Source organism: Nothoprocta perdicaria, unplaced genomic scaffold (genome assembly GCF_003342845.1).
Source record: "Nothoprocta perdicaria isolate Ctin4 unplaced genomic scaffold, notPer1 scaffold_34, whole genome shotgun sequence".
Taxonomy (NCBI): Eukaryota; Metazoa; Chordata; class Aves; order Tinamiformes; family Tinamidae; genus Nothoprocta; species Nothoprocta perdicaria.
This window is the reverse complement of record NW_020455577.1, coordinates 1,742,322-1,766,648: the sequence shown is the minus strand read 5'-3', so window position 1 is coordinate 1,766,648 and position 24,327 is coordinate 1,742,322. Positions and strand designations below refer to the sequence as shown.

Genomic DNA, 24,327 nt, shown 5'->3' with positions numbered 1-24,327 from the left:
AGTTCAGCTTTTTAATTTATTAATTTAATATTCGTAAAGTCTGAGTTTTGAAAACAAGCTGTACAACCTTTTGACAGGTACTCTGAACTAGAGTCTTACCTATTCTACTTTAGCAAAAAATCACATACACGAATCCAGCAGAGCCAGGATTGTAATCACCCAACAGAGAAGTTATAGGGCACAAGAAAGTTGGAGTTGGAGTTCTATGTGCCACGGACTCTTAAGTTYCACATAAACAGTAGATGATTAAATACCATTGCCTTCTAACATTTTTGCACTTACCCTGCACACAAGAATATTTCTGCTAYGATATTATATAGCAGAGAGATTATGCAAACTGCTATTCATATTTGTCTTCTGAGCTAGCATATCACTCAGCACCTTGATACGGAATATAAAAGCTGATGAATTTACATGGCAGCACCAAAAATTACTTAAAATTATAATAAATCAGGTATTAAAATACAGAAAAGATTCTGACCCTTCAGAATCAAAAGCGCTCGGCCCTTGCCTTTCTGCCTTCGTTTTCAGCTTCCTTTGGCGTTATATCTAAATTCCCCATTATTCTTCTCTCCTTAGTAGTGAAGATTAAATTAAGCCTTTCTCAAAGCATTAAGATGACAGCACTCAACTTTTATTTTTCATTTTATATACAATCCATAGGCTAGATAGTCTATCTCTAAGCTTCTGTCTACGCATTATATGATGTGGTTTATAATACAACTGTTCTTTGAAGATCACAAGCTCTATTTTTTTGTAGTGCAAAAATGCAATCATCTTAAATGAAGGTCAACTGATGAGGTCTCATTCAGACAGGCTGAGGCCATTCTGCTCAAAGATGGAGAAAGGATAAAAAGCCGTACAAAACCCYTGCAAATTTTTAGAATCTTCCTATTCTGCTATGACTTTTATGCAGTGTTCATCCACCACTGCACAAAAAAACAAATCCCTGACTACATGAACAGGCTCAGAGCACATTTTCAATAGGTTCTAGTAGCTCCAAAATAGCCCCACTCTCTCTAGACATACACACACTGTATAGATACATATGTAATATGTATACATACACACACAAGTTCATCTTAAAGCAGCGATTTCCCACTAGGACTGGCCTTCTAAGGTACCAGCTGTGTTAGTCAGCAGCAGACTAGCGGGGTTCAGTGCAACTCTTATTTCTGCTGCTCATACTTTAGCAAACACCAGTTGGCCACAAGGCTCCTGTGGGTTTCAGAGAATATCTGAAGGAAATTGGCCTTAAGCACGGAGGCCTCTTCAGCTCGCCTTTAACCCTGACATCCAGCCTGTTGCTTCAAAACACTGTTTCATGTTCGAAAAGCCTARCGACAGGGCTAAAAAGCAAACAAGGGTATTTTCCTGCAGTGGTCTGCTGCAAAATAGGATCCTCTCATTTGAAAACTCTGAGCACTGAGGTGGCAGCAAACAAAAGGGAATAAGGTAGCGGGAGCAGACAGCACTTTGGAAGAGAGCAAGGCTGTCCATGCCAAGAACGAGCTTGCTGAGAACAAAACAGCCGTGTAACGAGACTCCGCTGTTATGACACCCTGGAACTTTCTGTCCGTGTTTCGGAGAGCTTCACCCATCAAACACATCCAGCTTCAGAGACTCGGCCAGCAGCTCCCTCATTTGCCTCTGGTGTTGCTCTACTTTTGCAAGAAAAGCATCAAACCCCAAACAGCAGTATCACCTTCTGAGGAAGGAGAGCACAGCCCTTCTGCACATGGCACAAAACATTCCCTTTACCCCAATTCTGCACATGGCACAAAACACTCGTGATAAGGACAGGAGCCTCCTGCATTTCTGTTCAATCCTCTGCTCTTACAACAAGACCTTTTGGAGAAGCAAATCCACCAAACTCCAGCACTACACAGGACCTAAYGCCAGCATATCTTTTTCTTCCTTACTTCTACATCATTATATTCTTTAGCGTAGGTATATTCTGAAGGAGCAACAAAAATATCTTTTTCTTCTTAAATGTTAAGTTTGCCACCGACCATTTTTCACAGGACTAGTAGCTAGTTGGAAGGAAAAGAATCTCTCTGAAAACGAGGCAAACTTAACGGTGAGGCACTACCACTGTAAGAGCCGTTCAAACGGCCCAAAGCAAACAACAACAGAAGAAACCAAGCCCCGGCCTGGTGCTGCACTTGGCTCCCAATCAAGGGCGAGTGGATCCTGCAGGGAGCAGGTTCTCCACCCCACATCCCTCTCCCACCCCTCGCCCACCTCAGACAGGGCGACTGACCCAGCAAAAGGTCCCGCTCATCCCTAGGGAAGGCCAGGGCAAAYGTGCAGATGAGGGGCACACTGAGTGCTGGGCAGGACCAACTGCAGGGAAGGCTGAAATGGCAAAAGGATTTCCTCGCAGCAAAGAGCTCTTTCATACGAGGTGACCTAGATTCGCAGAGGCTGAATTCCCTTTACCCCAATTATTGCATCTCTGCCTTTTCCCACGTAAAATGCTTGGAGGAGGCATTTTAATTCCTTTGCTTGCTTGCTTACAACTGCAGCAGCAGTTCACCACTGCTGTCTTCTCTGCACTACTATGCTTCTTGCTGATAATTAATAAAATCACAGAGCTTTTTATGTTTGGTAAAAAAAACTAGAAAACATGGTTGAATAGGGGGGAAAAAAAATAAGTCTCCCAGAAGCTATTTCTATTCTTCTGCAACCGTAAGCTTTAATACTTGAAAATGGATAAAAGACAGAAGTCCATTAACCAAAAATTACTAAAAAAGCATTAGTGGCAGTCTGAATGCTTAGTTATGCAAATCTTTCAGAGCAGAAGACTTAAAAGACTCCGCAACGTGTAACCCTCATCTACAGTCATAAGATCTGGGGGTCTTTTAATAGGATGGCAGATTTTTCCTTTCCCCTTCAAAGAGAGGATGACAGATGTGTCCCATAAATTTATCCTACTTTACAATGGATCACTGATAGAAACTCTGCAGATGCCGATTATTAGAAGACAGGCACAGAATCTCTACTTTCAGGCCAAGTTTTATGTACTTAGCATTAGCACTTTAAATACACCCAGTATTTTTTTCCCCCCCATCGCATACACACCTGCCTACAGAACCCACTAATGATGSTGAATACAACACCTTGAGAAGGACAAGATGCAAGGGAGCTATGTCAGGTATTTCTTCTTGCCTTAGAAACCACTAAGCTGCAGAGAGGGGGGAAAAAAATAACAACAAAAGGAACCTTGAAATGCAAGTTATGCTGCTAGAGAGGATGCAAATTCTTCAGTTCTGCACCAATATTCTCTGACAACTGACTAAATAGAAACTGAGCCCTATGGATCTCCCTAAATTATGTATCAGAAGACCACAGGAATCCTGTGACAGGTGACTGTGATTCTATTTTAGTAGCTTACATGATAGAAATCTTCAGGATCATAGGAGCAAACAAGAATCCCCCTCACTAGTAGACTGCTCCAAGAGGGAATTACAAACACAGTTATTCAGACCAAATACATGATTTCCCTGGCATTCAGTTTCTACTTCCTTGGAAGTCACTAACAGGAGACCATCATTTAAGTTTCCTGTGAACTGCAAAACTGGAAAGAGAAAGTCTGGCAACAGATATTGGCAATTAAGGGCCCACAATGTCACTTCTGCGTGACTAGGTTGGATTCCTGCTCTCTCGGGAGCATACACACAGGAACATTCACTTCCAAGCCATTTCTGCCACAAGAGCAGAAGTCACTTTGAAATGACAGAGAACCTATTCAATGAACTTAAGCACACCACACGATAAAACTCAGTACCTATTAAAATCAGTCATTCATTAATATACATTGACTAGAAGTCACTTCAAGTCAAGGAAATCATTAATATAGAACAATATTAAGAAATAGAACATACACACCAGTATGACTGGCCAAGCTGAAGCCAGTCTATCACGCTAGGTGGTATGTAGAGTGTTTGGAGCAATTTTAATTCCCCTAACACATCAAATGAGTGAGGAATTGCTCTTGAAAAAGGGGCTTATTCCCCATGTTGAGACCAAGTTTTTTGTGCTGGCTGTGAATCCGTACTGCTTAAACTCCCTACTAGGACAGAACCCCTCAGAGCACTGGAGGCAGAGTCCTGCCCAGCTTCTCACGTAAGCACCAGCTCAGTGTAATGAGCATTTGCTCATCTGAGCTAAGACAAAACATGCTGTGTGCATTGAAGACGCTCACCAAAGCCCTGTGGTTTCTGCTGCAAACCTTGCAAGTCCCATCAAACTGGCTGTACACGAGGATAGGGAGCACAGAGCTGGAGCAAGCCACGTGCTAGAGCTACTGAGCAAGTCAGTGCTGGTTTTCACTCCGGGACCCCCTGTTGCCCTAATAGCTCTGAGAGTTCAGCTGACCAGTTTAACAGTATTTAACCATAATTAAATATCTCTGTCACCAACTTCAACTTATTACGCAAAACTATGAACTTTTGAGGCTGACAAAATGCCTCTGTATTTGCTTTTACCAACCAAATTCATAGCAAACCCACCCATTGGCTGTGGTATTTCACACGGAGACCCTGGTTGAAAGGCAGATATTCACGACACAAGGTGCTCTCTGCAAGAATGGGAAGGAAGGGGCAGGGTGAACCTGATCATACAGTGAAAGCAGGTGGTGTAGAAGAAAAGTTACGTAAGGAAGAACAGAACTTGATTTTTACTGTTCTTTAAACAGCCTCAAAACATTTGATTGTGCTGCTGCTTGGCCTCCTCTCCCCTGCTGTGCTGAATCCAAGCTTCATGAAGTCACAGTTCTTTTTACAACACAAAATGAATGCTTGTGACAGGCAGAAAACATTACTCCTGGCACTGGCTTGTCAGTTCATCAGCGGAAAAAACCACATGACCGAAAATACCRCATAGCACAAATTAAATTATCCTGTCCATTCCCTAGTTAAAAAAATGCATTTAACAMTACAGATCAGCAATAACTGGATGCAAAGCTTATGGAAAAGACATGAAAAGTCAGAGCACAGGGAAGACAAGATGTGCTAGGGAAAGCAATACATCACCAAGGAAAGAAACGTGCCTGGACAGCAGTTCCATGTGCAGTATTTGCATCCAACACAAAAAGAGCAGCCACAAGCAACTTGACTTTGGCCCTTCATGGCAGGCTGTGGCGCAACACTCCAAACCTGTGTTCCTCACTGCAAGCTGCAGCAAGAGGACAGACCAAATTGCTGCTTGGATACTTCGAAAGTTAATTTATTTGGTTAATATAAAATCCAAACATTGAGACCACTAGGCCTTGAGGCCTCATGTGCCGTCGAAACGTTTCACAGGTTGACTTGCAATGACACAAGGCAGACGGAAGAGCTTCGACTTGGGAAGGTGCCACTTAAGCTCCCTCTGTCCTCTCTTTCACAACTTGGCCACAGTAGAGAATGTGTTTCTAATCTTTATGGAGTGACAAATGCAATTTTAAATTACCAAAACCTTTTCTAGTGTTCTCACCATTTGTGACTGATCTACAGGAACTTTGGTGCATTTCCATTTTAAATTTAAGACATTCAAACATTAAAGAAATTGCTGCACGTTTACACCTTGGATATGGTTACGGTTTAGTGCAGAATCTTGACCCTTTATAAAAAAGGCAGCAAGTGTAACATAGGTTTTGCAAGTTACTAAGCAGCAAGGAAATTCTRCTTAGGAAAATCAGGCAGGCAATACTGACACTTGTGGTCATTTCTAGATTGCTAGTTCTCATTCACTTACAAATATGCCTGTAATAACGCTTAAGAAACCAAGTGTTGTGATGACAGAGGAGCCAAGCAAGTTACAAAACCTCTCCAAGTCTTTTCTACTCTAACTTAAGCACCAGAGAGGTAATACCTTTTGAAGCCAAGAGAAGAACCACTACTGGACATAGAGTAATTCTTAACACAAAGTTAAAATCAAGCATTCCTGACCCCTTGTACAAATGTATACTTTTCAGAAGGAAAATAATTTTCGTAAGTAAAAACAATCCACCTTGAAAGTGTGGCCATTGATCAATTTAAACTGCCACTTGCAAGGTTTTCAGCACGTTACAGCAGAAATAAATACTGCCACATTTTGCAATGATAAAATGCCATCTTCTTTGCAGAATCCCCCCACAGAGCGAGAAGGGGCGTCACACCCGGGGGCGCCGAGCTGCCGCGTAGCACCGTGCTCAGGGCCTCAGGTGGCCACTCAGTTTGTGTGACAGGGGAAAACTGCCATTGCAAGCTCACTTCAGAAACATGTCATTTATGACTGTGGTCAGAACAGACCTCTACTTAATGGCTGATACCCATACCCAAAAACCAAGAACCTACTGGTGTTCCTTGCACGCGAAGGGACACATCTTCACAGCACGGTGATTCCTCCTYCTTCTGAATAGATGGCAGTATTTCAAGCACTAGGACTGCAGTGCCTAATTTAAGATGTAGCCATAGTAACATTAGAGAGCACAGGACTCCCTGGGCCCAGGGAAAGCAATCCASAGACCCTGCAGCGCAAGAGGGAGCCAAAACAAAGCTCATTCCAACCTGTGACCGCAGCAACATCACTCGAACCTGCAGGTCACATTTCTAGAGCAAAGCAAGCTCTGCCTTCCTGAAACACCCAGGGCTACACAGGACCACATGGAAAGGCTAAATGAAGTGCTACAAAAGAAAACGGAATCCTTTTTGACTCCCCGAAGCTGTTTCAGTCAAGCAATGGTAAAAAGCAACACGGCTTTTCCTTCCTTTCCCTGCAAGATGGGGACTTGCGTGACCTTCAAAAACAAAGAATGAATGTACAAAAGAAACTGTTCATCAAGATTTAAAAACTCCATATTCAGTTCACAGTGCAAAATTCTAARTTTTACACAAAGATGCAACAGTTATGCCTGGTTTAAGATTAGGCTCAGGGAATATGGTCACATAATTTAAAAAACAGAACTGAAGCCTGTTCCTTTTTACTTATGAACAGATTCCATCTGGAAAAAATGACCCTTAGAATTCCTGAGCCTTTCACACTTACTACAGAGCTTTTACAGAAATATATTAACAGCTTTACCCAAAACCAATATTTAAGCATACTACATATCTCACATCCTCTTGCAGATACATCAGGTAYGATGAAGCATTAAGTAAACAGATGAAAACCATTTGGATGTTACTATGTTCTGCTGAAGTTTAAACTTGCTTCCCCAGTATATGCCCTAAAATTCCAAATTAGAGGCAGATTTATCTGCTGCTATGCAAAAACTTTTGCATTTTTTCACATCTATGTAATTTAGAACAGGTAAAAAAACTACACCAGTATCTCAATTCATCTTCTACCTGTAGCTCAGAGTATGGCAAGCCAGTGTTCCTGCTGGCCAGTATTTGTCACGTTTGTATTCATTTGGAAAAAGATACTATAAGACTTTGTGTAAGTAAAGGTGAGGTAATGGCTAGAAAGCGTTGCAGGTTTGAATGGAAACTTCAGTAGACAGAGGTTTTTTTTTCAATACAAAATTTTAAATTGAATAGATTGAAGCCTTCATTGATAAGTATTTATATTTATAATATACAAGAAATATGCTCATGCACTCAGAAGTAGTAGCACAGAATTTGTGCAAATTGCCATCAGGCTAGGAAACTTATATGTTAAAAGCAGGACTAAATTAATGGAGCAAACCATTGTGCATAGCTGATTTAGGCAAGAAGATCCAAATTTGTTTGTTTCTAGCAAGTTATCAGACTAGTAGAACACATTTAACACGGGACTGCCGGGGGAAGCCCTATTTCCCARGAAGGGAAATACCAGCTCCAGGGCACTACAGAACCTAATCAGAGATACCATATGTATTGATGTATTTTTTTTTTCTTTATCCTCTGGCTAAAAGCAACCTAAAAGGCTAAAGGTAGTCAATGTTTTTCAAAACAGGGTGGACAAACGCAGTGAATAACAAATACCTGGGTATTTGGCTGCTATGGTTTTTCTGAACCATCTCTTGACAGGTTTCCCTTATAACGTGCATTACACACAATAAGCTGCTCCGCCACGGGAGGGTCAGGCAGGAAAGGACAGAAATGAAAAGGACACAAGTTTCATTAGTGCCAGCAGGATAAACCCTCYAATATGCCCATGCCTGTTGCAGGAGAAAGACATTTTAGATGYATCAATAATTGAAACCAAGTGCCCCCAATTCTGCAATACCAGACTTCGACCTTTACYGAGGCAGAAAGCTGTTAAAAGCAAAAAGGCACCCTAACAGCCTCTGCTTCTGCACGAGTGTGGTGCAGCTTAATTGTCTAAAAATTATAAAAAGCAGCTTTTATAGGGTGAGGAWGGTAAGGGAGATAGGAACAAAGAAACACATTTTTATTTTTTTCTTCATCACCAAGAGTTTGTACTCAAAGAAGGGGTTAAATGAAGCTCTGGCATTTAGATGCTTATAATTCCTTTGCGCTGCAGAGCAGCTTTTGGAATACGGAAAGGGACCATCCAGCACTAAAAATTCCCTAGAGAACCATAAGTTACCGTGTCAAGGAAAAGTGAAAACAATTTGAAAAAGCCCTCAATCCTTCATTTAATAATCATGCAATTTTCATACTCCTCACCTATCACTGCGCTTCCCCTGACTACGTATCATTTATCAAAGCGGAGCAGGAGCCCGTAAAGCTTTTCTGGCTGCCTTCAGACGGAGCCAAAATGAATGCAAACCATCACGTGGGGYGCAGCCGGGCGGTGACGTGCAATTCTGCTCTGTCAGGAGGCAGCATCTGTCAGAGCCCACATTTCCAGCGCTGCCTGCCCGAGCGGCACCGGGATGGAGCGCGCGGAGCCCGGCGCCGGGGCGCAGCCGCTCGGAGCCGTTCCGGCGCCTGCCTAGAAACGACGGGGAGGACACGGATGCGGCGGCGGGAGGCGAGCGGAGCCCCGCGCTGGGGATGGATGCTGGGGAGCGCCGGCGGCGGCCCGGGCAGCGCCGCGCTGAGYGCACGGATGCGGCGGTGGCGGCTGCGAGCGGCGCCCGGCGCTGACGGCCACGGCCGCCCCCGGGTTTGAGGCGCGCGCCCAACGCCCCCGGCCGCGGCCGGCACTGATGCCGAGGGAGGCGGCGCGGCAGCGAGCGCGTGGATGGAGCGAGCGGATGCTGCTGGGCACGGCGGTCGCAGGCTGCGCGCCCGTGGGGGATGTGCACACGTTCGATAGCCTCTCTTGTTGCTGAAGCCATGGCGCGCCAAAACTGTTCTCAGTGGGTCTAATCCTCGCACCATGCATGGGCTGACCAAGGAAGGTATGTGGAACCCTTGCGGGGGATATTCATTYACTTGGTGTTACCTTTGCAGCCACTGCAGAGCGGGCTCGCTGCTGGCTGCCTGGCCATCAATGTTGGGAACGGATTCCCCCGGCTTTTTCCTCCCTGTGCCAGGGCACAGCACAGGGTCCCTTCCCTCCGCTTGTTAATTATGTTCCTCACAGGCTGCTGGAGCTCGGGCTGAGAAGGCGGATTAAAGGGATAATGTAGCTACTGTCATGATTGCATTTAACAGAGAAATTAAAAACTCAAAACCCTTCAGTTTAGAAAATAAATCAGCTGGAAATCCTCTCAAACTAGGTCAGAATTAATCCTTATCTGAAGTAATCTTAAAGCAGTGGCAAAATGGCCATGATGTGACACACACTGAGAGCACTGAACCATCAAAACACCACGCAGTCAAATTACATTAGCTAGGAAGTACCTCCAAATCTCTTTTACATCTGTTCCTCCCTCCCCGCAAAAGCACGAGCGAAATGTCAGCCTGTCACGGGCCAAGAGCGGGAGCCTGCACAGTTGCTGAGGCCATCGCAGCCGCATTTCCCAATGTGTGTGTGGGGGGGACCCCGGCCGTCCCCCTCCCTCAGCGGCCCCCGCTCGAGACGGGGAGTGCGGGACCGGCACCGCGGCCGCCCTGCGTGATACCGAAACAGGGGCTGTTGAACTGGGGCCACGGAACGAGTGTTTGCCTCGGCGTCCCTCCTGTCTCCTTATCGCTCCAATCTAAATACTTCATCGATAAGAGCAAGCAAACAGGGCGGCAGGCTGCTGTTAGCAGGGTAATTTAAGACCTGAGACTATAGGAATTTAATACAGCACCGAACGGCAGCGCTTATCTGCRGCATCTCTCAATAGCTCTAATAAATCCTTAGGCTGTCGATGCAAAGCTGCTCCCTTACCTCAATACTAACTAGGAGTAAAAGAACCGCAACTGTGGAAAGAGCCCACGGGGCCACGCCGGCTCCAGCTCCCTTTGGAGCTTCTCCCTCCCGTTAAGGGCTTGGCCCACACAGCTAATCGGAATAGGAGGAACCAGGATGTGTGTGTATAAATTAGCAGTCAACAGCTTCAATTTACAAGGCTATAATCACAGAGCACAAGAACAGAAGCAGGAGGAGAGCGCAGACCACAAATGAAAGTGGAGGAGGCATTTGCAGCCGGTGTATTTGGCAGTTCACACTAGACCAACGACTCTAGCTCCTAAATGRGATTTTTAAAGCACAGGGCTACATGCAGCAACATACTTGCAGAACCAGGGGAGGGCATAAGATCCTTCTGGTACAGTTAGTTTTACCTATGACTAATGGTTGATGTTTCTGCTCGCAAGCTTTGCATGAAAAGACGTAAATACTTGAGTAAATRCAGTAATTGTAATCCTAACTCAAAGCAGCAAAATAATGTTTTTATCATACTATTCTAAATGGATACTGACAGCATTTCCATTATTTTTAACAAGGCATCCTAGCAAGTAATGTTYTGTTCAAAAGAGCCACTGCTACTCTTGTATTTCAAGTACTTAATATCCACTCTATGTTTTGAAATGTTCTGAATCTGAAACACAAAGAATCCAAGAGATACAAACACAAAGAAACCAAGAGATACCAAGTTACTGCTTTTGTTTTTTCAGGCAATATTTTTAAGCAGCTAAGTAATAGATGTGGGTCCTCCCCAGCCTGCTGCCTTTGCAAAGGGCAAGCTGAGCTTGCAGATTTTCTAGGAAATGCACGCCTTGAAAAATAAAACATGGGAGAAATTACTGTCATCAAGCTACATTATAGGGTGGGGGACAGGACTAGAATGACAGGAAACCTGAAGTGTCCCCATGCCGAGGACACCTTCTTGGTGCATCAAGGCAATGTTGCACCTGAGGGCTATCCCCACAAATATTCACCTAGCTTGGGAGGCTCATTTGCAGCTATTTCTGTATGTTCCTATGTGAACAAAGCACTATCTCCATTAAAAATTCAATATTAGTAGCGCAGTGCAAATTTGCTAAAGCCTTTGGATCTAGGGACAGAAGTTTTCAGTGGAATAATTGAGGGTGAGGATGACCAAGTTGCTGCAAATTGCGGCTGCTGCCCTGCAGTCAGCCCCATGCAAGGGAGGGAGCCCAATGCTCCTCCCGAACTGCTACCAGACACAATGTCCCTGAGATCTAGGACACCCTCTGAAGCGACAGTTCTGTTTCCTCGCACGGAAATATTCCTCCTGGATAACTGAGGGCTCGTTTACAATTCACCGCACGCTGCAGAGCGACCAGAAATGATTTATTTTGTGGGCCGGCTCCTGAGGCTGCCACTCCCTGAGCACACACAGGCAGGGGCAGGTGGCAACAGAAACCCTCCAAGTTTACAGCTTATTTTTTTCCCCATCTGCATCATCTCAGATTTAAAGCAGCAGGAACAGAACCTGGGGCACCTCTGCTCAAGCCTGACCATGCCCTTTAGGTGGCCAGACCTAACATCTGGCAGGCAGGAAAGTCATTTTTGAAGAACAGCCCACGCAGCTACGTGCCAGGGTCCTGAAAGAGTTAAAGGCACATACATACACACTATATATAGGAGCCGGCAGCTCCGTGCGCTCCTCCTAGCGGGGACTCGTCCCAGCGGCGGCACCGCGCGGCGCTGTCCCCTCCGCGCGCTCGTCCCCACGACACCCAGGATCTCAACTCAGGAGTCCAAACCGGCCCCTCATGGGCCTCTCTGCAGGCTACTCCTCTCCTTCCAGGAAGATCAAATATTAAACATACGCTACAACTCAATATCCCGCGTAATATCCCATTATTATCTGCGTAATATCCCTTATAACATGTCACTGCTTTTCTTAAAGGCCAAAAATCAATCCAAATATTGGTTTTAGAAGATAAAGTAATTAATAAATCAYACATTTTCAGTAAAAATAGTATTTTCTATGGGACTCCTGCTAGACTGTCATCTTTTTTCCTATACAAAACCCCAGGGCCCAGAAATAAATGAGAGCAAATTGAAAATCACAGACGAATTGCTACTGTGCAGTGAAAGGTTCATTTACAAGATGATGTGATCAGCTTTTAATATGCAGCATCATGAAGCTGCCATATTGCCTGCACTCTTGAATATGAAAAAAAGAAAGGAAAAAAAATCAAGAGAAAATGAARCAGAGGCCAGTTTGGCACTTCCCTACAGTTGCCTCCATGAGCAACAAAGCCACACAGCTCTGGGTAGCTGCAGTTCAGCAGCTGCACTTAAMCCTGAGGAAAGCCACCAAATTGTGCGCCAAAACAAGTGAGGATGGTGCTACAAGGTCCCCAGTCCCCARAAAGCATGTCGGGTACAGCCTCTCCTTGGCTTTTGGGGTGCAGCGGGGATCGGGGGACCCAGCGAATGTCACACAGGGATGGAGGCCCCACACGCTGCCTGGCAGGAGAGGGTTTAACCACGAGCCGTCCCCCCGCTCCGCTTGTCACATGGGTTTTAATTAATGCCAATAAAGCTTCCATCTGGTACCAAGGCCTCTCCATTCAGCCCTTCTCTAGCACCATGCAAGGACTGCACAGGCTGCACACGTGCAGCTGTTAATATCTGCTCCACAGGTTTCCTGCTGGCACCATCACATTCCGATTTCTGCTTTCCCTGGGTGGCCAGAATATTAGCCAAAACTTACCAGGAAAGCAACACATTGATCTAAAAGCAAACAAATCAAGCAGATTTTCATCATAAAATAAGCTTGTCTTTAAGCACATCTTCGGTGGATTTAAGGAAAATGCTTGTATGTATGTTTATATCTAGTTTCTCATTTGATATCCTATAGGAAGAGAATGGAAAATTAAGTATTTTAATTGATTTTTTCTTTCCTTCCTCCACCTCTGCAGAGCGAGCCTCTTGCAGGGCCCCACTCAACGCGAACGTCGGAAAATGAAAACCAAAGAATAGCAGCATCTCCAGGAGGAGAGCGGAAGCCCTCGGCCTGACGCTGCCTGGCGCCCCATCCCGGATCTTTACAACATGCTCCAGTGGCGGCGGCGGCTCTGCTGCTTCGCCAAGATGACCTGGAATACCAAAAGGTCTCTCTTCCGCACCCACCTTATCGGCCTGTTCTCCCTGGTCTTTCTTTTCGCCACGTTTCTGCTTTTCCACCACCACGAGTGGCTGCCGGGCCGGGCAGGCTTCAGGGAGAGCGCCGTGGCCTACACGGTGCGCGGCTGGCGCGCAGCGCGGGCCGAGGCCAACGCCAGCTCGGCACGCGGCGCCTGGCGGGACACGGCGCCCCAGACCCTCCGGCCTCCCGCCCTGMCCGGCGGCAACGACACCGAGCTGGCGCCCCAAGGAGTCACCGGGCTGGAGAACACGCTCGGCGCCAAYGGGAGCATTTACAATGAGAAAGGCACCGGGCGCCCAGCCCTGTACCATTTTAAGTACATCATCAACGAGCCAGACAAGTGCCAGGAGAGGACCCCTTTCCTGATCCTGCTCATCGCGGCGGAGCCAGGCCAGGCGGAAGCCAGGCAGGCGATCCGCCAAACGTGGGGCAACGAGAGCCTCACGCCCGGCGTCCGCATCGTCCGCGTGTTCCTGCTGGGCCTGAGCACCAAGGGCAGYGACTACGTGCAGCGCAGCATCCTGGAGGAGAGCAGGCAGCACCATGACATCATCCAGCAAGAATATTTAGACACTTATTACAATTTAACTATTAAAACACTGATGGGAATGAACTGGGTTGCGTCTTACTGTCCACATGTTTCCTATGTTATGAAAACAGACAGTGACATGTTTGTCAATACGGAATATTTAATACACAAGCTTCTGAAGCCAGAACTTCCTCCGAGACAGAAGTACTTCACAGGTTATTTAATGCGYGGTTACGCGCCCAACAGGAACAAGGACAGCAAGTGGTACATGCCACCTGATTTGTACCCGAGCGAACGTTATCCTGTGTTCTGCTCGGGAACTGGTTATGTTTTTTCAGGAGATTTAGCAGAGATGATCTTTAAAGTCTCCTTAAGCATCAGGCGTTTACATTTGGAGGATGTGTACGTGGGGATCTGCCTTGCCAAGCTGCGAATCGACCCTATGCCTCCGCCCAACGAGTTCGTCTTCAACCACTGGCGAGTTTCTTACTCCAGCTGTAAATACAGCCACCTAATTACCTCCCACCAGTTCCAGCCCAGCGAACTCATCAAATACTGGACCCACTTGCAGCAGAACAAGCACAACGCGTGCGCCAACGCGGCCAAGGAGAAGGCCGGCAGGTACCGCCACCGCCGGCTGCACTAGGAGCGCGGCGCCCAGCGCAAGGACAGCGAACACRGAGGAGCTGCTCGGGACAGCCCTTCCTCGGCCCTCCCGTCACATAACGGAGTGTGAAAATTATTTTTTTAATTTTAAAAGTATAGTTCTTGAAAACACTGTTACAAACCTATGACCAAAAGGTTTGCCCAGGAAATACAAGGAGAAAAAAAAAAGAAAAAGATGGTATTCAAGGATTTTTGTGTTAATGTGCAATAATAAGCATGCACACTTTGGTGGTACAATTGCTGATTTATGTGCCAATAAAATATAATTGAGCATATTTTCCACACTAAAATTTTATTTTTAAACAATGCATTCATTGCTCTAGCTGTTCTCAGTCTAATAGTTTCTTTTTATGATCTAAAACTGCTACAAGAAAAATGACAAATTAAGGAAAGGCACAAAGGGCAGATCAGTTTTACGTTCAAATACCACATTAAAATTATTGTGTACTTCTTTAATGTACACCACTTTCGATAATGTCACATTAACAGTTACTAAGACACTACCAACAAACTCTAAAATACTAAGACTGCGCCCTTGTACACAGCTGTGTCAGTTTTTAGAAAAGCTGCTTATTTTGGTTAGGAAATAGGGCTAAATGACACCAAATTTCAGCAGGCACCCATTTGTAAACTGCACCTGGTGTTTAACCAGATTCAACTAGATTCCCTTTAAAGAGAGGACTAAATATTACTTAACTCTCAACAACTCATGGGACAAGTTCCTGAATTCTRGAGCCAGGTTACACATTCATCTTGGCATCTTCATGAAAACCCACAGAAGTTGCTTTTAGTTTCCTGAACTAATTTCTTTAAGGYAGCTCAAAGGCAGATCAGAAATGCAAAATAAGCTCCGAGTCTTTTGACAGCATCTCAGAAATTTCCCGTTTTGCACAACGGGTGTGCATGGGGGGAACAGACAATCTGTCATCTTGCCCTTTCTCTCTCCCTCCTCCTCCCTCTCTCCGGAAAAGAAGGAAGAATCAGTCAAGTTAAAACAGGCCTAACAGAAAATTTAGCTGAACACCTTATTTTATGGATGGGGGAGGACCAGATCACAAGACTGACATTTCCAGATAGCAATATGGCAGAAAATAAAATTGGAGCAGTTTTAAAAGTTGAAACCACATGTACCACTGGAAATAGAGATGCAAAAAGTAGGTTAAACCTGCTTACAGGTTTCCAGATTTCCAACAAATAGAAGTTTTTAAAGCTTATTTTCCAACAAAGTTACTGCAGAACTGCATCAGATTCAGGTTATTAGTGTTTTTCACAGTGCCGGGTTAGCAATGCCCACCTCTGATTCAGCAGCAAATCAAGGAACTCTGCTTAGGTTTGTTTGACTGAGATTTTTTAATTGGGGAAAAACAAAAATATTTGATGTACTTCTATGATTTAATAAAACTGATTATATTTATGGTCCTTCAGACTTCTCTTCTTATGGAAAGGCTGCTCAGGAAGAAATAAATGGCTATGTTAAACATTGCCTGACTTTTCTAGCTTGCCTCCCAACTCCTACAACTTCATTTTCATACTATGCACACTATGGAGACCACAGCATTTTTGTAGTTTATCTTTTCTTTGTAATACAAAGACAAATGGTATTTACCGAGCGCTCTTAACAGCTCCGAAGCCCTTTGTACGCAGGAGCTCATACATCTGAGCAGACTGTTGCACACTGGACTAAGCCTCTTRAAAGATCCTAGGAGTTCTTATTGAAGATAGGTATGGGAACTTGCTCACTGTCATTTTTTGGTGATCCTGCACTACTCGATTTTGTCACATGCTGTATTTTAGGTATATTATGTCTGCGCATTTTCATATACCTCAACTAGTATAAAGGTCTGTTTCTCAGAAAAGTAAACATGTSCAAAAATATCTGCAGGAGAGGGACATCAAACTAGACTGGAAGAGCATTCGTTTTCTTTTAGCAGTGACTACTGACATTTGCACAACACAGATACAAGYTGCAGTAGAAGACTTAGGAGAGTCCTTTCAAAATCCATTTCTAATTTTCCTCACACTCAGATCTGACCTTTTCCGACCAGTTGACACAGGCTGGCATTGATATCTCAAGATGAAAGCTACCTGGCTTAAGCTGACAGTATGCACGCTTAGAAAAAAAGCAGTGCAGTTTTCAGAYAACTGCAAAGCACACTAAAAGTCAGCTACTATTGTTATTATTATTGGGAACTTGGGTGTGGGAGATGCACAAACCCAACAGTTGCCTTCCCCACAGTGAAGGTGACCAAGAATCCTGCTCGTCCTCTTGGCGAGGAGGCGAGCCCCGTTCCCTGCCTTGGGCACCTTCACGCTGCAATGCAATGCACTCCACTTGGATTTTCTCAACTTGGGCTAGTTCAAAACACTGTTACTGGGTATAGTCCAAGAGGCTAATAAGTAAACTTTAAATGTTTGGCATTTGAATCATAAAGTTTGGCAGCCAAACAACCTCTAGGGTACTCCACTTTGGAGCTAATCTGTGCGAGTTTGGCAGAATTCTCTTGCATGCAAATTCAGTACACCAAACCTCTTGCTGGTTCACACACCAGCAAAGACTGCAAGATGAAATACAAAAAGCCATTTTTAATGCCTTTTAAGAGCCCACTATATTTTCCTCAAGATCCGTATTAATGCCCGAGTGAAACCTGAAACCACTCTACAACTATTTTTTAAAACATTATCAAGATGGCCAATGGCTACTTAAATTTTTTTGTTTTTGTATCTGAGCACTCTCTTCATGCACAGTTCATTACAAAAAAATCAGACGCAGGAGGGAGAAGTTGTATGATGAAATATGCAGTTTAGAAAATGAAAAATCAGCTTTCTATTCTTTCCATGTATTTACTGTTTTCTAGCTTGTGTTTAAATTACTTTAGTAGTGCATTAAAAAATGTTTAAAACGGTGCAATAATTTATATTGTTAAAATCTTTGACAACTTTTCTCACCTCCTTTCGGCATTGACCAAGACAAAAGAAATCATTTTCAACAGCAACAGGATAAAAGTTTGTGTCTAAAAGTCTAATGTGTGCAATGCAATAAGAAATTCAGTTATAACCAGTTTACTGATTGAGGTACAGAGTTTTGTGTAAAATGAACTTAAAATGTTTTTACTTCTTTGTACTTTTGCTTTATATTGAAAACAAATACAGAAAATTATGGCTGAAAACTTACTACAGGAGAAGTGTATCATCACTACCATCATTATGGCAAAGAAACATCTCCGAAAAATTAAAGTGTAAGAAGCTGAAGAGATCTAAATTCTTTCCAGTAAGTGCAACTTGTAACAGAAAGATTTACACACTAAAGCTAAATGACYAAAATAAAGCCTCATGAAAATGTGATTAGTTACAAAAAGCTGTTCACACCTCTAGGTAACTCAGCAAGTCGGGTGGTTTGCCACACACACTGAGTTGGCTTGATGGAAAAAATTGTGGTTACAAGTTCAGGAGCAAGAAGACTGGTCCTATCCCCCACACCCATGGCCTGTTCCTCTTCGGGAAAGCTCATGACCAGTTCTATTCTGAAAAATAGGATTAAGGCACTTCCCAGAGCCAGCAGCTTCTCTGAGGAGAAACTTAGTGTCCCATAAGATCTTTACACAAAGGTTATTTYTCTCTCCTACAGTAACTCAAAATTATATGAAGGTAGTTATCTAGAAGAGATCAGGCAGACCAGCTTTCAGGCAGAGCTGCACAGAATACTAATTTAAAACTTGGGTTTTTTTTTTTTTTTTTCCTTTTTTTCTCCACCATTTGCTATGCAGGAAGTATAAAATAGCCACCTGCAAGGCTCTATTTTCAAAATACAGTCAGAATAAAGGCTCATGCTAAGGCTTATATTAAGCGTTTTGAAATCCTTACCAGCTCATAAATTYGGATGGACCAGGGTGGAAAAGGGGAGCTAAAAGCCAATACTTAAGCCATTATTCTGGAGGGTTCACCCTCACCTCACCAGTTCTCGGTACATTAAAATCATCCTCAATTATTCTTCTATGTAAAATACCCTCAGAATCCAACTGTGCAATAAAATCTTAGCTCTTGAATGAATACTTAGAGCAATGTGTGAAAACTTTYTAGGAGGAGATGAAAGGAAGAGAGTTAAGATGCTAACATGAAGTTACTACTTCTTACATTCATGCTAAGGCAAGAATATGCTCCCCACTGAATTTACAAAAAAAATAAAAGCATCAGGAGATGTTTAACTAGTTTTGATTTTTTTGAAAAAATCACTTCTGARCCTCATAGTGTCAAATAAGCAACTCCTGCACAAGTGAAGCGCATCAAGTGCGGCTGTCACCATCTCATGAGATGTTTCTTCCCTTTCAATCAAAGCTCCCAAGCAGCTGGGCACATCTCGGGCACCACAYGCTCCGCGATACCTGGCGACCAGGTCGGCACAACCGCACCAGGAAAACGTGGGTCAGTGAGGAGAGCAGGAACGGCTCCGCTTGACACCCAAGGCAAGGAGCAGGCAAAGGCTTCCTGGGCAGGAGGGCTGCTGAGCGCAACAACTTGTACCGGGGCAGAGGGGAGAAAAGGCTCTTGAATGTGAAGGAGAAAAGCACAGCTGCTAGAAACCAGAAGTGAGGCAGCCAAATAACATCATGTAGGTTAAGACATACAGGGCAGGCTCTGTTCTGAAGGAAAGCATTAGAGCAAGGACAAAACAGAAAGCTACATCAGAATTTCTAGAGGGAAATGTTTATACTTCGCTTCTAGAGGAAAAGATACCCGAGGTAGACGCAGCTCTGCAATGGAATGGCAGGGYCTGGATGGCAGGGCAGGCCTTTTATTACAGCCTGAATAGAAGTAATTATAAGAAATAGCACACAGCCAGAAATGGCAGGTCAGGAGATCCACAGATAATGTTTTACATATAGGAATGTCAATCCCAAGGCAAATCATACCCAATGGAAACTAGCTAGTTGCATGTAGAATTTAARTTTCCCTTTCAAATCAAGTGGGAGCTTGAGCTTTCATTTGCTACTGCCCAACTCAAGACAAAACTAGAGMTGGCGCAACGTGGTACCTTCCTTCCACCGTTAAACAGCTTCAAGAGAATTAAGCTGAACATGGATATAGATGAAAACTACCATGTTGCCTTCCTGATATTGCCATGGCAACAGATACAAGAGCTCTCTTAAGCATTTAAATGTGACAGTTATCATGATCCCGCTAAGGGGACAGAGGCAGCGATGCACGCACGCTCACGAGCTGAGCGCTGCATGGCCCAGGCCGCAGGCATTCGCCCTTGTCCTTTCCTCCAGCCCGCGCTTGAGAAGTTGCTCCCAAGACGTAGCCTGGGAACACAGCGGTGGGAAGGGGTCCCTGCAGCCGTGGGGACCTCGCGGCAGAGCCCTACACAGCCACCGAGGCTTCACCGAAGAGCTGGGGCCACGCGGGGCTGGTGCGCGAGGGGAAGGAGCTGGGGCTGCACAAACATCTGACAGGGCCCTCAAGGGTTCCACTCCCTCACGCACGGCCYGAGAAGGAAGCGTTTGCTGCAGAGAACAGGGCAAGGGGGAAGCGGCTGTTGCCTTGATCCGCCTGTAGCCAACACACTCCTATAACAGGAAAACACAGCGGCTGTTCTGCCTCACCGTGGCCCAACGTGYGTTCAAGGATATAAGAGGACGCACCCAAAGCCAGGAGCATCATAACAAGCGCTACCATCTCCTTTTAGCCCATTCAGCATTACCTAATTTTAACCGACATTTTAAYTGTTTAATATGAATATTCGATTAGTCCTTGCTATGATCTCCCAGACACTCAGCTGGGACATAGTGGAAAAGTCTCCTTTCCTTCTTTTATRGCCACTGCACTAGAAAGAGGAGCCTGTCAAGCACACATTCCTCATCCCAACATTTTAGGCATTCCAGCTTTGATACCATCTTCAATTAATTCAAGGCAAGAAGATGAAACAACCAAGAACAGCGCAAAACCYTTCAAGGTTCGAAACTCCCCTGATGACAACCATCAGACCAGAGGAAGCAGCCATGTTTGCAAGGATGGAAAAGATGAATCTTTTCCACATAAAAAGGTCCTCGAAAACATATCTCCACTTCTTTCCTTGTTAAGGCTGTTTAAAGTTGTGTATTAAATTCTGAATGAACGACATGAATAGAACCACTAAATACCTCAACTCAAAAGAAAACAAAACCAACATCCTTCCTTGTGGAAAGGCCAACTGTTCCCACATCTCTGCACGCCTGAGACTTCGAGCAAAACRATCCAACTGCCACAGGAAATTCCTCGTTAATAAAATAGCAAACAAGTCACTGAGGAAAACACAAAGTTGCTCACTGCCTTKATTAAATATTTAACGTATCTTGCATGTAAACAAGAGGAGGGCTAAGAAACATCAGGAGGATAAAACAGAGTCTCTAAGTTTCTTTCAGGATTTCTACACTCCTGTCACCACTTCCAGAATAAATGTGAATATTGTATCAAATACATATATCTCAATCTAGATCAAAATTAATGTTTCTCGTATCATAACAAGTACATTGATGCACAACAATAACAAGAAAACCTCCAATTGTTTACAGGCATTTCCTCTTAAGTCCACCTAGGCATTGATTTTTGCAAACAAAGATTTAACTCAATTATCCAACCTTGTGAATCAAGAGAATAACCAATTTCCCACTACATCATCTGTAAATAATTTAAAGCGTTATATTTTGACTGTTTTAATGCAGAAAAGCGTAACATTTCTATTTTTATGCCCAATAATTTAAAGAAACAAGATCTTCACTCAGATGTGCTCATAGCATTACTTAAAAGTCTAAAATAAGTATCATGTACATACCTGGGGGGACAACTAGCACATCTGTTCCTCAAAAAGCAAATTACTAAGCGTATGCTGCAAATACACCGAGGCAAACTGGAGAAGAAATTCACACTGCTCCTACATGAAAACACATCCTCAACAGAAAATTGTTTTCAATAATCCCCTCAACGATGGCATGAGAAAATTGTCTTTCGAATACGAAGTGACTTTTGAAATTGGACRCACCAGATGCCTTTTGCAATTTCACTAATGTGGTTTATCTATTCTAAAAATCACCAGAAATAATTTTAAGAACTAAACCATTTCTTGAACCCTCAAATGAATAAAGAAAAGTTAAGAGAACAGAAGCAGTAATCATCAGGTCCTTAAAAATATTTACTTTACTCCTGTTAGAAAGGTCATAGTCACTACTTCCTATTACCCAGTTGTGAATTAACGAGTTATCTCCTTTCAAAAAGTAGGTGATGTCTGATACACACACCTTAAAATATCCAGTTTTTGTTAGTGTTAATAAATGAACCACAACTTTTTCTCCCTGTACTTTTCAGGCTGTAAACTGATACATAAGTGTTGCCATATTCATAAAAAGTACACTCTATACTTTTTTCTCTTTAAATCATTTCCCCAATTTCTACTTGTAGAAACCAAAATCAAAATCTGTTGTCCAGATTTCACATTAGCAGAAGAGAAGAACAATAAAGTAGGCAATCATATCCCTTCCCTATCCTTCCCATGTTCCCCAAAATAAACTTTACACACAAACTCGCACACACTTTCTGTAATTACTACCTTCTGTACACACTCCATAAATCAAGCCCTTTTGAGAAATGCTACTTCTGTTGCACATGAAGCTTGCCTTATAGACAAACGGGTTGCAAGAGAGGTAAGTGCTTTAAGAGATAAACAGCTACTAGTGTAGTATTTGCAATTTTCCCCTGTAAAAAAAAAAAACAGATTTATACTTGGAATAGACTTCAGTCCAATAGTTTTTTTTTTTTTTTTTTTTTTATCTAAATGATATCTTGGAGCTACATGCATTTACACCATTAGGAAGCTGATGTATACAGAGTGCTATGCTCTCTCTATGCTAATTCAAGCACTAAGATAATACCTGGATTTTACTCCCAGAACTAATGAATCTAGGTTCGTGAAAGCCATTACCAGTATGAGCATTAAGCCCAGCACAGCCGGCATGTAACGCACACGGCTGGACGGCAACCCTGACTTGTTCTGAGACTGGCACATATGTACAGTTATTTTTGCTCAAACACATTGTACACTGGCTTTGTTAGTTATTTAAAATGAAAAACAGTTGCTTGAGATGTGTCGCTATAGAAATAAGCTCTGCCTCCCACCTTGGCTTCCTAAGTAATTCAGCATCTCATGAGCTGCAGTGGCCAACCTTGACACGGGAACCCATGGGTGCTCTTTGCCCTCGAATTTGGGGAAGTCAAACAAATGAGGAGTCATTTTGGGAAAGGTGAATATAGCTTCCTTTCTTTGCTTCCCCAATTTCCTCTGCCAACTGTCTCTTCAAAGGTCAATATTTTTTTCACTATTAAGAAGATCTGTGGTAACCCATTACAGATAAGCAATTCCTAGAAAAAGTAGTACAAGAAATTGTTACAGGATTTATTTGCAGAATGCTTAATCTCCCTCCCCACTGCAAACACCAGAGGAGCACAGAGAAACACTTATCTAATGATAAAACATTTTCTCCTATGCTCTCTGAGAGAGAGTTTTCTAACTAGTCTCATCTATGGGAATCTTAATACCCAACATGCAGCTCTTTGAAGACCCTATGGAAATAAAAAAGAAAATACAAACCTTTTYCTAAAGAATACCAAGCTACAGCTTGAATTTTCTATTCAACAATCGCAAGGCAATTAATAAAGTTGGAGTTCTTCAGTTGACATGAGAGAATTGGTTACACATTGCAGATTAACCCTCTTTAATAGCGATATCAGTAGCTAGACTACACTACATTGACTGGTTTCAATGGTTTTCCATGGTATCAATAACAGGAAAAAAGTCCAATCCAAAATGGAACAAAAAGTCAGCTAAGCAGAAKTAGTTGGAGGGATGTTTTAACTTCAGACCTTAGCAGGCCATATACAAAGTACATGAACAGACATCATCACACTGCAGCACACTTCTGCTAATTACATCAAATGGAAAAAGCATTAAAACAAGGCAGAAATAGAAATACTTTCTCTTCACTTCTACAGTTGAGACACCTTTGGAGACATTACCTGGTCTGAAGACTCCAATGCCAAGGAAAGTCACACTTACAGGTGAATCCCTGGACGAGAGAAGCATCTGAGGAAGTACCACATGAGAAAAAAATCCTGTCCTTAGCAGTTTAAGTAAATAAATGAAAAAGGGCGATTTTTAAGTGGCAGACTTCCGTTTATCCATGCAGGCACTGGAAATGAATGGTTCATTGYGTAATAATTAGGGAAGCAAAGTTCAAAAGTAGTAATTATGGCCCAAAACAAACAAATATTGTATCAAATATATAAAGCAATCTAATTTCTCTCTTCTCTCCTTAAAGATACCAGTAAACACAAAAYATTAAATAAACAAAAAAAGCACTTTTTTTCTTTTGATGGGAGGTGGGAGAGGGAAGGGGGAAAATACRTACAGAACAACAGTTGCATTGTGGAAATTTACTATCAGGTTTACTATCAAATATACTGAACTTACAACTGGAATGGAAATTCCCATGAAAACCAGAACTGAACTGCACRTGCTGGAAAGGATGCAGTCTTTATGGGCTGGTTGATGAACCCCATTGCAGGTCTACGCAAGGCAGCTGTGACCAGCTGGCCTGAGGAGGATGGAAGCTCAATTTCTACCAGTGGATCTGATTCCAAAGAAAACTCCAGTGCTACGTGGACTAGGAACGCAGCATTAAAAACAGGGCCTCAAGAACTAGAAAAGCAGGAAATTCATATGACAGTCTTGGGAAGCTGCTCCAAAATT

At 43.4% G+C, this 24,327-nt stretch overlaps 2 protein-coding genes across 2 annotated transcripts in view; one reads left to right on the top strand and one right to left on the bottom strand.

Moving 5' to 3' along the window:
- CDC73 (cell division cycle 73) overlaps positions 1-24,327 on the bottom strand; it is an 84,484-nt gene that overhangs the window by 24,389 nt on the left and 35,768 nt on the right. The window lies entirely within an intron of this gene.
- B3GALT2 (beta-1,3-galactosyltransferase 2) lies at positions 9,141-17,217 on the top strand. Its single transcript, XM_026043907.1, has 2 exons — positions 9,141-9,259; positions 13,131-17,217. Exon 2 carries the CDS (start codon positions 13,264-13,266, stop codon positions 14,530-14,532), a length of 1,269 nt encoding a protein of 422 aa, XP_025899692.1. The 5' UTR covers positions 9,141-9,259; positions 13,131-13,263; the 3' UTR covers positions 14,533-17,217.